General features: G+C 52.1%; 1 protein-coding gene across 1 annotated transcript; it reads right to left on the minus strand.

Moving 5' to 3' along the window:
- Nucleotides 1-1,266: 1,266 nt before the first annotated feature.
- UCN3 (urocortin 3) lies at nucleotides 1,267-5,543 on the minus strand. The gene is made up of 2 exons (XM_014961002.1): nucleotides 5,261-5,543; nucleotides 1,267-2,030 (listed from the first exon to the last, which is right to left on the minus strand). Exon 2 carries the CDS (start codon nucleotides 2,019-2,021, stop codon nucleotides 1,551-1,553), a length of 471 nt encoding a protein of 156 aa, XP_014816488.1. The 5' UTR covers nucleotides 2,022-2,030; nucleotides 5,261-5,543; the 3' UTR covers nucleotides 1,267-1,550.
- Nucleotides 5,544-13,593: the final 8,050 nt, after the last annotated feature.

Raw genomic sequence — 13,593 nt, forward strand, 5'->3', positions numbered from 1 at the left:
CCTGTGCATCAGAAAGGCTGAGCCTGGACAACGTTGGGGCACCCACCTCTGGCCAAACCCACAAAGGGATGAGGGTGGATCCAGTGGGGTGACCTTGCTCTGCCCTGCTTTGCCTGACCAGATGTGAGGGTGTATGTGTGCCTCAGTTTCCCTGGGTGTTAAATGGGGGTAATGCCTACATCCTGCTGCAGAAGAGCTCAGTATACAACAGGGGTTGGATGTATAGGCTGGTGGGCCCATAAAAATGTGTGAAACTATATGGAGCCATGTAGTCCAAGGTTACTGCAGGTTTTAACAAGGAAAGATGTCACTTGTACACCCTTAGAGCTGAGGCAGGAGGGGATGATTGCCCAGAAATGCTCTGGGCATGTGGTGTCTTGCCTGCTGGAGATGTGTGCCGTGAGGGGAAGATACTGAAGGGCCTGGTGTATTGTTTTGGTTTTGCTTTTCAGGCTTCAGTTGAATTTGGGTCCTGAGTTTGGGTCAGCTAGGAGTCTTGGGACACCCAACCATGGGCTTTCCAGGGCTGAATTCAGCCTCCTCTGGGTACCCAGTGGAGTATAAAGGAGATACCAGCAGATATGGCTCTGCAGATGGCTGGTGGGTCTACTTGCCAACCATTCACCTGGAGACCTGTGGCCCATCTTAATGCCCCACCTGGAGTGTTCCCCAAGGCTATGCCCTGCGCAGGGCTGGTGAGAGGTGCTTTGCTGCTCTTGGAAAACATCTCCTGGGGAAGGAGGAGACAAATTTCTCTCAACTTCCTACACCTGCTACATGCAGGAATGGAGGCCAAGAGATGGAGTTTCCGGTTGGAGCTGGGCTGGGAGGTGAAGAAAAAGGGAGATTTAGAGGAAGGGGTAAATAGTCCAAGGTGAAGGGATGGGAGCTTGGTGAGCTGGGGCTCATTGGAAGGTGGAAAAGAGTGAGGTGAACAGGGACGGTCCTGATGTTGTCCCGGCTGCGACTGCTGAAGGTGCTGGTGGGGAAAGTGGTGGTTGCAAGACAACCTTAAAACCTAAATTGTCCCCAGGAGGAGAAATTGGGAGATCCCTGGAGTCCCCTGACCAGTCTTGCTTTTCCCTTCCCAATGCAGTGATGATTGTGTGTAGGAACAGCTTGTGGATGGGGGTGGAGTAGGGTCTGAACCGTGGTGGGGACAGGGCCATGAGGTTGAGCTGAAGGGATGTTTTGGAAAGGCTACAGGCCCAGACAAACCTGTCTGAACCCTCTGTGGAGGTGATGGGAGAACAAACCATTAGAAACTCAAGAGATTGTAGCTTTAATAGGGACCTTCCCGAGGCGGCACGTCCCCTTGCCCTGCTGCGGACATTTCCCCGCGTGTGGAAATTTCCAGGAGGAGGAACGGAGGAGATTGGGAAGGAGAGAAGGATGGAGAAGAGATATGAAAGTTAGGTAGCTCTATGGGTCAAAAATATACAACACTGATATCATACACGGTCATCAGTCCCCTCTGGCTGGCAGGCTGGGGGCGGGTGGTGGCCCTGCGCAGCCAGCCCTGCTCCGAGTCCCCCCTGCCCCACGGGGGGTCACTTCCGCCGCCCGATTTGGGCCATGAGATGCGCGTTGGCAGCGGCCTTCGCCCGCAAGTTCTTGGCTTTGGCGATGTTGAAGAGGATGTTCATGATGTTGGTGGGGACGTCGAGGGAGAGGGTGACCTTGGTGCGGCGGTCGCTCTTGGCCCGGTTTTGGTAGGTCTTCCCCTTCACCTGCGCCTGGGAGACATATTTGTAATGGCCTTCCCCCGGGAACGTCCTTTTCCCCATCTCTTCATCCACCACATCCTCCCCCTCCTCCTCCTCAGACACCTCCTCTGGCGATGGGGAGTCGAAGCCACGCTTGTCCAAGACGGCGTTTTCCTCTGGGAGGCTCTTCCTGGCTTCGGCGAGGGCCGCGTTGAGGCAGCTGAAGATGGAGGCAGCGTTGTAGAGGCGGAGAGCCTGGCCGGTCTTGGCGGCGCAGAGGAGGGTGAGGAGGAGCAGCAGCCTGGTGTTGGGCATTGCGGTGGCCTGTGCAGTGGAGAGAGTGAGGGGAGGGCAGAGATGGGCATGAGCTTCCCGCGGGGCCCGGGACAGAGCACCATCATCCCCGCATCCTCCCACATCCCGTGCTCCTGGGCTCACCTCCCAGGTCCCATCTAATGGTTAGGGCAGATGGGAATGAGTTGCCTTGGGGCCTCCTCCTCTAAGGTGCGACACCCCAGCCCTTGGTTTTGGGGTGCTGGGTGGGAGATGGGATGTCTAAGGTGCTTTGCAAGGCTGCAGCCTCCATGGAGGGGAGTATTTGGCCACTCCTTTGCCGAAACACAAGTGCCTGCTGCAGGAGAGCTGGTTTCTACCATGCCCCCTGCCTGGGGCAACCTCGTTGCAGGTCTCATGCAGCCCTCTCCACCTTGCTAGCACCTCCACAGGGTAACCAGCTCTACCACCAACTGCTGACCTGGAATCATAGAATCATAGAATCGTCTAGGTTGGAAGGGACCTTAAAGATCATCTAGTCCAACCATCAACCTAACCCTGACAAAAAATAAATAAGAAATAAGCAATAAAAAAATTACTAAACCATATTCCTGAGGACCATGTCAACCCGTCTTTTGAACACCTCCAGGGATGGTGCCTCAATCACTTCTCTGGGCAGCCTATTCCAATGCTGGATAACCCTTTCCATGAAGAAATGTTTCCTAATATCCAATCTAAACCTCCCCTGGCGCAACTTGAGGCCAGGATAACCCTCCTGCTCTGTGAACTTCTCCATCTCTGAGTCCTGTCTCTTCGGGAAGCTACACATCTCCCTGTATACCCACCTGACAGCCCAAAAATGCCACCTAAAAGCCCACAGGAGATGTACCAGTGGGGGTCTTTGCTCATGTCGAGGGCAGACAAGTGTTCCCAGGGCCAGCCCTGAGGGCACAAGGGCTTTCTGAGCTCTGGGAGATGTGCTGGCATTCCCAATCTTCGGGCCCCATCTTGTGGCAAGCACATCTCACGGCAAGCCCTGGCCAGGGGACAGTCCCCAGGGGTGTGGGACCATGCCTGGAACTGGTCTGGGGCTGTGAGTTGCTGGATTATTTCCCATGGTGATAGGAGTGTGGAGGGGCCAAGGAGGCTGGGGAAGTCCTTGGGTAGCTATTGTGGAACAGGGTGGCTCCTGAGAGTCTCCATGGACATCTGTGTCTTTGGGCTACCACTAGGGATGGGGCTATGCCTCGCTGCGTGGGGGGCTGCTGGGTGGGGAAATGTCCTCAGACCCATCCAACATCACATCAACTCCCCATGTCCCCAGGAGCTGTCACTCTGGACCTGTTCTTCTGCCATTGTCCCTGAAACTGCCCTCATCTTAACGCCTCCCTCGGCTGTCCCTTGGAAAGGGAGATGGGGGCAGGTTGTACTGGCAGGATTTGAGGGAGCTCCTCGATTTCCATGTCCTTGCCTCACTCCACAGAGCTCCCCCAGGCAAAAAAAATCCCCTTAACTCTGCCCCATGTCCAGAAGGACCTGCAGCGGCCACCACACGACCCAAGCAGTGTTGGCAAAGTTGTCCTGCAGGACTGGGGCAGGAGAACCCTTCCGAGGCACACAACCCCCATGGAGGGGGGAAATCCCAAACCTCGCCTTCCTTCAGTCCCAAATCAGACATTTAAAGCCTGGAATTTTGGCTTTTAAAGCCTGGAACTGTTTTTTTTTTTCCTTACAAAAGCTTAACAGGACAAACATCTTTCTTCCACCCCAATGCCTCACCCTTTACAGCTGCCTTTCAGCCCCAGAAGAAGCACCCCCCCACCCCCCCAAAAAAAACCCCTGCAAAACCCTTGCAGCCCCTGTTAGCAGGATGGGGCATGAATTTAGAAATGACTGAATTTCTTGCCCTTGCCTGCAGCCCCCGCTCTCCTGGGGGACCCTCTTTGGCCCCGAGCTGCTGGATGGAGAATGAGAAGGTCTCCAAAAGCCCTTGCCAGGGCTGCTGGCAGCAAACTGAGCTGCTTTGAGCTGCCGCTGCCCTCTCCGGAGCTCCTGGAGCAGCATCTCCACGTCTCCTCTCCCCAACAGCTATTTCACCGCTGCCTGAAACAGCTTTTTCTGCTCAGCAAAACTCTTTGGGGAGCTCGGCCGAGCGAGGGGAAAGGCAGAGCGAGGGGGAAACGGGGCTGAAACATCCACACCCAGCACCTCCTTTGCTGGTCCTCGGCTGCGGGGTGGATATCCTGGCAAAAAAAGTCAAAATCAAGGCAAAGCAGCAGCAAAAAAAAAAAAAATGCAGTGTCCGTCTGCGCCGTCGGACAACATGAGCTGATATTTTGGGGTTTTGGGGTTTTTTTTTTGCATGGGGTTTTTGTGCCATGGCATGCTAAAAAGTGTTGTGATTTGGTTTTTTTTTTTGGAGCAGAAATCAAGCTGGAATTGGGTTTTGCTCCCACCCCCCTCTAAAAAAATAAACAGGAAAAGAAGAAAAACCACCTGGGGTGGATCTGAGGAAGTCGGAGTTAAATCTGCTACTGCCGGAGGGTGACCTGCGGGTGTCTGTTCGCTGAGGGTGGAAATTACCAGGATGCCCGTGACAAATTTTACAGGCATTATATCGAGATGCTGGTGACAGCCAGGGCAGGACCGTCTGGATCAGCTGAAGATCTGCCTCTCGGCTTTAACGGAGAAAAGTAAATCGTGCCGGCAAGGCAGCTCCAGCAAACTGGGGACAAAGCAAAGGATATCTCGGGCTGCTCGGCAGCAGAGGCACTGGATTAAGCTAATATTTTCCCCCGTCAAAAAGTAAGTCTGGAACTAAATAACGCTGTGGATGAGACCTCTAGACTTTTTAAAACTCTTTCTGTCTGATGCCGCCTCCACTTTCCCAATGAATCTTTCCCGACGATGCTGATTCCCAGGGCTCCAAAAATTCAAGCTACCCCTGTGGGGACGGGGCTGCGCCCTCCTCTCCTCCCCATCCCTGTAACGACAGCAGTTATTTGTCTCCCCACTTTTCGATTTTTCCCAAGATTTCCAAACCCTACCCGTGCTGCCCAGCCTGATCTGCCTCCAAAAATTGTTATAATAATAAAACCCCCAATATTTCTTTGTGGGGGGAGCCTTTTAACACAGTATCTTGAACTGCTTTTCCCTCTCCTGCCTTTCTCCTTTCTTGCAGAGAAACGTGGGATCTGATCTCCTAAGGAAAGCACTGAAATATTTAAAGTTTGTGCAAATGAAGCCGGTTGCTGGTTAATAAATGAAATCCAGGCACTCACCTGGGTAGTCGGCGGCGGTCGGGGTGGGAAGGGGTTGCTGTGGTCTCACTCCGAGGAGAGAGGCATCAGGCGCGTTCCCCCTGAACTTCTGCACCCTCTCTTTTCTTTTATTGTTATTAAGAGGGCTGTGATAGTTTTTTTTCTCTCTATGGAAACGCTTTTTCCCCTCCCTCGTGTATATATAAAAATGAGCGATCACGGGGTTTGAGTCGTAACTCCAGACGTGGAGCCTTCGTTTGGGCATGATTTCATTAAAATGAAATCAGAGGGAGCTGGCAACGTCACGGGGCTGCGGTGCCTCTCCCCATTCAGAGGGGAAAAAAAAAAGGGGGGGGGGAAATAAAAAAAAAAAGAGATATCCAAACTCAACAGCCTGGTGAGAGTCACCCAAAAACTGGGTTGTCACCAATGCTGGGACTTCTCAGAATCACTCAGGCATGTTTTTCCCCTGCTCCTAAAAGTAGCCAGGTACCCAGTGCAAGGGTTATTTTAAATGCAAAAAGGTTTTTATGCCTCCTGAGGATGCCCGTTGGGGATTTCTGCATTGATTAACAGTGTTATCCCAATTAATGTGTTTCTGTTCGAAGAGGGGGCTGGTGCAGCAACATCTCGGCAGGGTTTTGCCCCAGGACAGGGCTCATAACCCCCACCCACAGCGGGTACGGGCTTGTCCCACTCACACTGCTCTGCCCTCTGCCTGGTTTCCCATCACTGGGGGGGTTTCTCCTCCCAGGCAGGCAGGGAAACCTCTGGAAGATTGAAATTTGGGGGATCTTCTTTCAGGATGGGGTTAGCACGGTCTCAGGTGCAGCATTTGAAGAGGAGGGGGGTAAGGATGGTGTGCATCTTGAAAAAAAAATGTTCAAATTCCCCAAAGGCACCAACGGAATTAAGTCAGATTGTCCCAAGACAGCAGCCAGGCTGGAAAATCCTCCAATCTGGGGCCCCAGGGCCACTCTGGTCTCAGTGTGGTCAGAGATAGGTCTCCTGCAATGCCCCATGGTGCTAGTTTGCAAGCAAAAGTGCTTTGTGCTACAAAGAGGATGGGGATGGAGATCTCCCTGCTGGAAACAGGGGTTGATCCGTGTGGTCCTAGGCTGAGACACCCAAAGGAGTCAGGTCTCTGGTGGAGGGTCCCTCCAATGGTCACTGCAGATTTGCAGCTGGGCTGGAGGCTTCTGGTGGGTTGATCCGTGTGGTCCTAGGCTGAGACACCCAAAGGAGTCAGGTCTCTGGTGGAGGGTCCCTCCAACGGCCACCACAGATTTGCAGCTGGGCTGGAGGCTTCTGGTGGCCCCAGGACCCTCTCAGCCCTGCCTGCTTCTCAGAGCTCCTCTCTGAAACCTGCTTTGAAATGTCACCATCACCTTCTTCTATCAAAGGGTTGGTGGGGTGCAGTTATCCCTGGGAAGGGACAAATCCTACCAAAGGTGGGAAAAACCCTCTGAGCCTCCCACCAAAAGGTAACAGCAGCCAGCAGTGACCCTGGGTGGGCTCTGAGTTAGGATGGGGAGATGTTCTTGCTCTTGGAACACACCAGTGATGGTCACAGTGGCTCCTTTGGAGAAAAGGAGCCATGGCTGCATATTCTTGGATAAGCATCTTTGAACTTCTCACCCAGCCCCTGAAGATGCTGTCTGTTGTCTGAGAGGCAGTGACCAGTGATGCTGAGAGTTCTCCTTTGGCTTCAGTCCTCTGTTTTCCCCTTAATCACCTCCAGCTGTTGGCTGAGACACATGGGATTCCACCGCTCCAGCAATTCACTCCTCTTTCATCTCCTGGACTGGTATTTTCTTTACCCCTCCTTCACCGAGACCTGGAAGGCAGTTTGGTTACGCAGATCTTTGGAGCTTTTGGTCATAATTTTGGGCAAGCAAACCCACTTGCAGACTTCAACCCAAAGAGCTGGCTGAGTTAGAGGGACTTCTTCCCAGCAAGAGTGAGGAAAATCACCACCTGGCCCTCAGTTCTCGCTCCTCTCCCTCTGGCAAACACTCATGGGCTCACCTGTTGCAGAGGAACCAGCTTTCTCCAAGGGCTGCATGGTCCCTGGAGCTGATGAAACCCCTGAACTCATGCTCTGCAATAAGAAAGCAGTAATAGATGAGAGCTATTTCCAACCCATCCCCCCCAGTGGAGCTCCATTAAAGATGATTTCCCCCTGTGCTCGTTGCAGATGCACAAGTGCTTGTTCTCAGCAACCTTTGGCTTCCCCCAGCTTGGATCATGTCCCACCTTCCTTGACCTCCACAGGGTAAGAAAGGTTTGATTCTCAGCAACCTTCGGCTTCCCCCAGCTTGGATCGTGTCCCACCTTTCCTTGACCTCCACAGGGTAAGAAAGGTTTAAGTCAGCACCAGTACCTGGCAGCTTAATTAGTGTTGGTGGAAAAAGTGACATCACAGGGAGAAGCCTGAAGCTTGGCAGAAGGTATCTAAAGCTTTTGAAAATGTATGGAATTCCTTTGGTGGCGCTAAGCTCCATCCAGGTTTGACTCAACCCATGGATGAATGGTTGACAGTGAGGGCTTTGCCGGCATTTCTTTCCCATTGTGCCTTCTTGGAGAGATGTGTTTTCCATTCTTTTGCTCCTCGTGGGCTGCAGATTTTAACTGTAGTCTTTGCAGAAAACTCAGAAGACCTTTTGGACCCTGTTTAGCTCCGACCACTGATAGCCCTACATGCTTCAGAGAGGGTTAGGGACTCACCTCCTTGATTTTGTTGGTCTGGGGATGGAAGAAGGGGGTTGAGCATGGAAATACATGTGGGATGGAGCCTCTGGGTGCTGATCTGGCCAAGGGGTACTTTATGAAAGGTGTTGGGCACTTAGAAAATGGATTCCTCTCTTTCCTTAATGCAGGTGGATGACACCATCCCTGCTTTGGCATTGAATCCCATTGGGGTTGTGAAGCACTTTAAAAGGGCTGGGACAAACATTGAAAATATCTCCAGTGACCTTTTGGACTCAGTTGTCACCTGCTCAGAGGAGATCAGCCAAGGAATATGAAAGATGTGGAAAGGTTATTGCTTCTGGCACGGAGCATGGGCTTGGCATCCCTGGGCCCCAAAGGTCAGGCAAAACTGGTGCCCTAAAAATCAAGGCCTGGTGCAGCCCTCTGATGCAAGGACCTGGTCTCCCTGATCACCTCCAGGAGTTTCAGGTCTTCAGGCCAAAACTGAAGCCCTGCTATTGCCAAAATCACGGGCCACCTGTGATTCAGGTACTAGGGGAAGGGAAAGTAGGTTAGGGGAAGGTGTGATGTCAAAGTAGATTAATTAAGCTCTCCCAAAGCCCCCTCTCTCAGAGATGATGAGGTTTTTAACTTATTTCAGTGCATCTCCAAAGTGAATTAAACTATATGAAGACCATATGTTGGAATGGGGTAAGGTCTGTTTAGCTGCATCCACACAGGTGATGGTTGTTCCACCTCTGCAACCGTCCTGTCCCTTGTGGTGGGGTGGTGGTCCTCTCTCACTGAAGTTTTTCTGGTGTTGAGAGGAGAGTATGTGTGATGGAGGGCAAAGATGTGAGCGTGTAGTTTTTATCCATTGCCATTATCTCAGGCTGTCCCCGTGGGTTGTGAATGTTCTGGATGGTTGGAAATGGGGTGTTCAGCCCTTCCTGGCTGTTAACTGCAATGAGATGACTTGGGGATATTGGGAAAGGGCTGACCCACATGCCAGGAGGTCCTGTAGGACCCTGAGGGGTTGTTGGTCAGTACCAACTCTTGCCTGGGCTCTTCAGTGTCTGCAGCTACTGTGGTAGCCTGGCACAGAAGGGTGACAAGTGCAGTTACCCACCTCCACCGTGGGTCTGCCTTCTCATGGTTGGCGTTGAACCTCAGCCCATGGCTGAATTGGGTGGCAGTGGATCCCAAAGATCTCAAGGGACTGGGGCACAAGAGAAGACTGAAAGGCAAGGAGAGACTTTAATGCTTAACAAACTGCTTTCCTGGGCAGCCAGGCTTGAGACAGATCATCCCTATAGCTGCAAAGGTGAAAAGCAATCAAAACAACCCTAAAGACGTGCTGCATTTTAAGGAATGGGGTATATACGTGGGTCCTCCTCAGAAGTCAATCCTACTGCCAGAATGACCCATGTAAATCTATTTATTTTTGTCCTGCAGACAACAAAAACCACCTGAGGGCAAAGCTGTAGCTTGGAGGCAAATGCCTTTCCCATCATCTGGCATATCAACACCAGATCCAGGTGGTGAAACCCACCTCCATCTCCTGAGCAGATGCTGGGGTGTATTTCTGTGGTTTATTTACCCATAAAACACTTTGCTGTTGGGAAAGGGTTGGTGCAGGACAACGTCCTTTCGGGATGCAAATCCTCACGCCAGCCATGGGGTCTTCATGGTGATTTTATTAGGGGAGACCAGCAAAGAGAAGATAGTGCCTAAGAAAGAAAGACAAAAGAAGTCTTGCGTGCAGCACAAGTATTGTGTGCCCTCAATATAAGAAGGACATGGACCTGATGGAGAGGGTCCAGAGGAGGGCCACAAGGATGATCAGGGGGATGGAGCACCTCTGCTACGAGGACAGGCTGAGGGAGCTGGGGTTGTTCAGCCTGGAGAAGAGGAGGCTCCGGGGAGACCTAATAGCAGCCTTCCAGTACCTGAAGGGACCTTCAGGAAGGCTGGGGAGAACCTGTTTAGAAAGGCCTGCAGTGACAGGACGAGGGGCAATGGCTTCAAGCTGGAGGGGAACAGATTTAGACTGGAGATTAGGAGAGGGTTCTTCACTGTGAGGGTGGTGGAGCACTGGAACAGGTTGCCCAGGGAGGTGGTTGAGGCCCCTTCCCTGGAGATATTCAAGGAGAGGCTCGACGAGGCCTTGGGCAACCTGGTCTATTTGGAGATGTCCCTGCTGACTGCGGGGAGGTCGGACTAGATGACCTTTGGAGGTCCCTTCCGGCCTGGACAACTCTATGACTCTATGACTCTAAGTCAAACTGCCTGGTTCATCCCTATCACTCTGCTTTAAGAGCAAACTGAGCTGTTTTAGCCATCATCAGCTGGCTACCATGGCTCACAGATCCCTGCTTCAGTTTGCTTTCACAGGGGATCCGAGAGGAGATTTTTTTTTTTCTGCAAAACTTAAAATATCACGGCATGACAATAACCCCAGCTGACCCTGGGGAGGGATGGAGCTGCGCCACGAGCAGCCTTGGGGCACCCGTGGGAGCTGGCTGGCAGCAGCGGGGGCTCAAACTCCTCAAAAGTTTCTCCGAAAATTACCAAACTTAGGAAAAATGCAGGCTTTGTCACGAGTGTCCTCGTGCGTCGGTCTCTCCAGGAGCAGGACACCTTCCCACCTCTCCGCAGCCTGCCCTCGCTCTCCGCCGAGCTCAATTTCCTCCCGTGAATCATCATTTAAAGCCAAGATGTGGGCAGCCGGAGAGGATCTTATTAAAGTTTCATCACTACAACCACTCTGCTACTGGGAAAAATAAGACACAGAGACTCGTGGTCGTTATTGCACCTTGAAAGCAAAAAAAAAACCAACCCACATGTCCCAAATACCAGCAGAGAAGTTCTTCCTGGCCTGAGGAGGCAAAGGCAATGAGATTCGGGGTCCTTTTTACGGCTTCCAGCCCCTGAATTGCATAGAGGATTGGGACACTGATGCACTGTAGGTCCGTAGAGGGGCAGAAGGGAGTTTTCTGCTTTGCTTCGCACCTTCTTCGACAATCTCTAAGACTTAATTGGCATTTTTAAGGCTGCAGGGGGAGGAGGACCAGGCTGTGATATGAGATTGCCCATCTCTCCGTAACCCTACAAGCGAATGGCCCTTCCTGTCCCCTGAGGCTGGTTTTTGGTGGGTTTCTCTTCCCCATAATCCCATTTTGGGGATGATTTTCACTCCTTCCAACAGCTGAGCAGCTGCAAGTCCCTGCATGTCTCTCCAGAGGAGCCAGATAGTGGGTGCTGAGAGCTTGGAAAGCTTTGGGCCAAAACCTTGGTAGAGAGAGGAGAGGAGCTGGGGACACAGAGTTTGTTAGTTTTGAAGGGATTGAATTATTCTTTTGCCTTTCTTGCCCCTTTTTTTTACCTTCTTCGGCCCCGAGTCTCTTGCTGCTGCTGCTGCAAGGTCACAGGGGATTTACAGCCCTGGTCGTATGCAAAGCACTTCGCTGCCTGTAATGAGCAGTTACCCACTCCACCTTCAGCCTTTCATGTTCCTGGCAATTAATTAGCTCTGCTTTGAGCTTTTGATGCAAATGTAATATCAGGAAACCTCTTTGGGATAAAATGGGCTGGGGGTATTTTGCAGATCACTACATATGCTTCTCCAAGAATCGCTTGGACCGAACCCAAAGACCAACTTCGCCATTGACAGCCTTCAGGCATGAAATAAAGCTTGGTTCTTGATGTTTTCCCTCCAAAGGAAGAAAAGAAAAAAGCTACGGAGAAGAAAAAATAATCTTAAATCCTCCAAATTGTCGTCCCCCAAGTGTTTGCTGCAATATTTTTATCTGTTCTCCCTCTGTTGCACCTCCAACCCCGTCTCCAAAGAGGTGTTTACACTCACCTGTATATGCTTGGCCATCACATCTCCAGTTGGAAGGAAACACCTAAAATCAACAAAAAATGTAAAGGGAGGCAGCGGGAGCCTGGTTCCTCGTGCAGGAGCATCGCTGGCCTTGGGACATTTATCCTGACAGTGGGTCTACACATAAAATCTATTTATACCCCATGGAGTGAAGTATAAAAAGAGCTGCTTCTCCTTTTTCCTGCCTCCATAAGCAAGGATGAGGCTGCAGCAGCTGGACGAGGCGGGTGGGAGAGACATTGCTCAGGAATTGTGATGGTTGCTTCTCTACAGATGGGTTATACCGGTCCTCCAGCATTTCTTTGCTGTGGGTTGAGCCCTTGGCTTCACGATCCATGGGGAGGTTTGCTTGGGGTGGTTTGAGGGGCAGGTGGGACACATCTGGGGGATGCAGGGCCCACCAGTGGGGCTCAAGGTGCTGGGCTAAGGGATGCCCAAGGCAAGAGCCATCCAGAGGAAGGCTGAGGGATCAAATGGGACTTACTGGGGTGGTTTGGGGTGCAAAATGGGGCAGGATGGACAGCCTGAAGCAGCTCCTGCAGGAGCACCAGCTTCTAGATGGGGAGAGTTTCTCCTTGGTTTTCCTCCTAACCCACACAACAACGACATCAGGGGCAAATCCATCCCCACTTTTGCTCCTGCTTGTCCCAGCTCAGATAGGCAGAGCTGCCTTCCTGCCACAGAAGGTTTTTCGGGCTTTTTCAACAGATTCCCTCCTTCTCAAGGGTGTTGTGGCTGTTGGGTTGCGGTTCCACCCTTGCAGTGGGCAGGGGATAGTGGCAAGATGGTGTATATTGCAATATTGATTACTATTGCTCCGAAAAGCGATGGATATCACCCAAAAGGGCTGTGGGAAGCACACAAACCTCCACTGCCACTCACAGAGCCCGAGCACGGAGGATGCGGTGGAGGGTTTTGCAAGATGGACTTGCCGGTGCTCAGGTCCAGCCAGAGCCTAAATTACTCCTGCTCTAAAAATACCGCATAATTAATTAACCTAGCCGAGCGCAAATCATGCCGGTGACGCGATGATGAACTTTTTTTTGTTGCTTTTGACTCCGGCAGGAAAGAAGATTGGGGGGGCTTTTTGGCGGCTCCCTCCCGAACAGCCTGTCCGCTCCAATCTGCCGGAGGACGTTGGATGATGCCCGGGGCCCAGCTGTCAGCGCCGGCGGCCGTTTCAGGGGCTGTATCATTATCAAATTTACTAAATTACACCGGCCCAGCCTCTTCATCTCTGGCGATCCATTTTCTTTTGTTAAGGTTGCTAAGGAACCGCCCGCCGACATCGGATGCCGCGACGAGGCGAGTTTCTCCTCCTCTTTGCGCCTCCTTGCACGACTTCTCTGGCTGGATGCAGGAGAAACCCCCTCCTGCAGAGGGGCTGGGCATGCTCAAGCTATAGGTGCACGTATATCCATGGATATACACACCCATGGGTACGTATCCATAGATACACACCCATGGGCTCAGCTCTGGAGCCGCGAGATCCATAAAAAACGAGTGATGGGTGTCACTCGTGCTCCAAAATTGCCCTCCACTTTGCCAACTCTGGAAGGATTTGGGAATCTGGTTTTACAGCATTAACCCCCCTCCCCTCCCTAGGTTTTCACATGGTGACCTCTCATGGCGATGCTCTTTGCTTTCTAAGGCCGTTCTCCAACGTGTGTTCAGGAATCTTCTGGCTTTCGCCCTGTTTGGAGCGGCTCCAGCTCCCCGCACCTGGAAAGCAGTTGGCTCGCCAAGTAAATTGTTCAGCCCGAAAAGTAACCCCCCC

The sequence above is a fragment of the Calidris pugnax genome, unplaced genomic scaffold, assembly GCF_001431845.1.
Source record: "Calidris pugnax isolate Ruff unplaced genomic scaffold, ASM143184v1 scaffold289, whole genome shotgun sequence".
Taxonomy (NCBI): domain Eukaryota; kingdom Metazoa; phylum Chordata; class Aves; order Charadriiformes; family Scolopacidae; genus Calidris; species Calidris pugnax.

Excerpts from the sequence above, each read along its gene's own strand:
- UCN3 (XM_014961002.1), bottom strand. The coding sequence starts at position 2,021 with ATGCCCAACACCAGGCTGCTGCTCCTCCTCACCCTCCTCTGCGCCGCC.